Source organism: Bison bison, unplaced genomic scaffold (genome assembly GCF_000754665.1).
Source record: "Bison bison bison isolate TAMUID 2011002044 unplaced genomic scaffold, Bison_UMD1.0 scf7180017864440, whole genome shotgun sequence".
Lineage (NCBI taxonomy): Eukaryota > Metazoa > Chordata > Mammalia > Artiodactyla > Bovidae > Bison > Bison bison.
In genome coordinates this window covers 956,997-960,197 of record NW_011495002.1, presented here as the reverse complement: position 1 = coordinate 960,197, position 3,201 = coordinate 956,997, and the positions used below count along the sequence as shown (strand labels likewise).

At 48.1% G+C, this 3,201-nt stretch overlaps 1 protein-coding gene across 1 annotated transcript in view; it reads right to left on the bottom strand.

The window, feature by feature from the left end:
- Positions 1-3,201, bottom strand: part of TRIO (trio Rho guanine nucleotide exchange factor) — a 359,748-nt gene that overhangs the window by 41,643 nt on the left and 314,904 nt on the right. The window contains exon 37 of the mRNA XM_010858807.1: positions 1,825-1,995. Coding sequence (XP_010857109.1) covers positions 1,825-1,995 — 171 coding nt within the window. The remainder of the gene's footprint in view (positions 1-1,824; positions 1,996-3,201) is intronic.

Here is a 3,201-nt window from a genome sequence, read left to right as displayed (position 1 = left end):
AACCTTGCTTCATATTAAGGACAGCAGAGATGCATGCAACACACGGCTAGCTGTCCTAACGATGCATGGCTCACGGCAGACACATACGGATCTAAACGTTTACAACGAGGCAGTTACAATGTGGATCCAGATATGCACTTGGCAAAACAAATGTTGGCTTGGTCTAATGAAATCTGGAAGATGAGGTGAAGAAAAGAAGGGAAAAAAAAATTCAAATGGAGAGGTAAGGAAACTGAGCCAGAACAGACACAGAACACAAGTCAACATAATGCTGCAGTGAAAGTTTACAAAAAGAGAGAACAGAACAAAACAAAATATTAGTCACAAGATAATATACGCTCTGGGAACATCACTATCGATTTTTGTAAAAGAAGAACTTCTATGGATAATACCCAATGAGGTCATACAATAACCAGAAAGTGATTTTAGCAATTCAGAAGAATATAGTGCCATCCACACTTTAAATGGAGAAAAACACCCTCCTGGTTTGGTGAATAGGCCAAGCAGGCCTGGCACCTCACTGTTTGGCTAACCATTCTGATTTACCCAATTTTAGTTTTCTGCCTTCAGAAAGGTATGGCTTAGAATGCTACCAAACCACTGAGGAGCTCTCAGAGCCCTGCTGCCTGGCGGTGGGTTTGTTCTGGGCAGTGAGAGGTGAGCTCCTCTCATCTCAGGCCACCCTACCCCTCTGCAGCATGGGGTCTGCGCCTCGGATGACCCCCAGACTCGGGACTCAAAGCCAAGCTACATTCCTCTGCTAAGACCCACTGCGCGCTGAGAGCCCTGGCAGAGTAGGCGGCAGAGTTCTAAAGAGGAGGGGCCTGAGGTTAAGACTGACGTGTGATCACCCTCGGCCTCAGGGCCGTCAATCACTGGGCTGGGCGGAGCCTGGGTCAGCACCCACGGGCCATCCAGCGAGTGGTGACCGTGTTAGTACGGAGGAGGGAATCAGGGAAGGAAAAAAGTGAAGACGGGGGAAGACTGATGAAAACGTCTGTTTTATTCAGAAAACTTGGTTTCTGCCAAAAAAAAAAAAAAAAAAAAAAATCACCAGTAATGACTTCATAGCGTGGTTTTCAACACCTGCCAGTTTGGAGAAGCAGGCTGGGCTGGAACGCCAGAGGATGTACAAGCCAGTTATCAGGTTTCCTTCTTGATATTTTAGGGTTCTACCGCTGGGAGGCACAAAGTAATTTTAGATCCTGTAAGAACTCAGGAAAACCCAGAAAGCAAAAAATAAAGGTTTACTTGGCCCGAATACATCCAAAGAGGAGACTCGTGACCTTGAACTGACTCCTGAGCTTTGACAAACTCCAGTTTGATCCAGATGTTGGCCGTGTTGGAAAAAAGGGACTGGAGAGCCATACGGTCTCATCTGAAAACCACACCTGCGTGCAGAGACACCTGACACAGAGAATCAGCTGGGCTCGTGTGTGTTTGGGACGAAACCACGCACGCAGGCAGGACAGTGATTTCTCTGACTGTCCACTCAGGGGTCCTGGTCAGGACAGTGAGAAAAATTAAAATGACTTGAAAGGTAGCAATTAGGAAAACATCCATTAAAAATGCACTGAAGGTACTTATGCAAGCACACTTGTAGGGGAGACTGCGCATGTTCCTACAGCCTAGTCTAAACGCACGGCCTATGTTATCTATATGCCTGGGGGGGCGAAGGCAGGCAGAATTCGGCCTGGAAAACCAGCACGTGTTCCAGACGCCTTTTCACAGCCTGGGTTGCTCTCTATGTCCGGCTCTGAGGCTGGGGCACAGGAGCAAACCGCTGGGCCCTCTCCTGACTTGGGGTGGCCACGGCCCCCTTACCTTGTCGTCCTGGGAGTCCGGCTGGAGCAGGCTGTGCTGCTGGATGGCCATGGGCGGCGGCAGGGGCACGGCGTCGGCCCCCTCCTCCCCTTCTTCCTCTCCGCAGCTCTGCATGCCCGAAGATGAGGACTTGGAAAGCGTGCCACTGCTCAGGCCCTCGTTCCGGCCTCTCTGAAAGCAGACCCACATTCGCCCGTGAAAACCTGGCCCTGAGTATCAGTGTCCGGGCATAGAAACTGAGCCCTTGGGGGTTAACGGGAGATGGAAACTGACAGCAGAAACCAGGCGCAAGCCCCTTCCAACCCTGATGGGAACTCTGATTCCTGAAAGTGCGCCAGCTCCGTCACCAGCCAGCTGGACGAGGGAAGGGCCGGGAGTGTCTGCAAAGGGACTGCCAATGTCAACCGTTAGGCTCTGAACACGTCTCATCTTCAAGAGGCCAATTTTAAAGAAAAGTTAAAAAATGTGAACCATCACCCTCTGTTTTCTCTGGTCTCGTATTTCACTTTTTTGTTACTTTTTGCTCAAGTAAAACTCACTGAAATCATGAGAGCATAAGAAAAATACAATTCAAGGTGTATTTTAAGAATGTAGTTCATTCATTTTTCCCTAGTCTTACTTTTATAAAAAACTTCAGTTTTTTACTTCTATTAGGAGGACCCAGTATATTAAACAGATAGATGAGGACATAAATGAATCATACGCTCCAGTGAAAACCCACGGCAAAAACAGGCCCAGGAGAAAAGCAGCAGAAACCACACATCTGCAAAATAAATTAAACGATACCAATCTTGTCCTCCTCCCCCATTCTTTCTGCCTTTGTCTTTCTGAGTCTGTGGGGAACCGGGGGGATGGGGATCCTCATTAAAAACTCTGAGGGCCCCTCACTAACACCACATTACTGAAGACCCATCTTGGGGATCATGAAAAAATTCCATTCCTTACAGTATAATTTTAAGGTCCCTCCTCTCCAAAGGAAATTAAAAATAATTTCTGGTTGGCCTACATACATCTATCTTTGATGACATGGGAATAATGCAGTGTTTACTACTGGCTTAACAAAATAATTGGATGTTTTCTACTCAGGACAAGAGGTCAGTATGAATATACATGAATATGGGGGCAGGTCTGGCAGTGGAAATACTGGAGGATGCAGGCTTTCCCCAGTCCTTCCAAGTCTAAAATTGGTGCTTCCCTGCTGTGGAGAAGGAAATGGCAACCCACTGCAGTATTCTGGCCTGGAGAATTCCATGGACAGAGGGGCCTGGTGGGCTACAGTCCATGGGGTCTCAAAGAGTCGGACAGGACTGAGCGACTATCCCTCACTCACTACATGGCTGAGGGCTAACCCAGAGACTGCTTAGATCGTCTGCATCC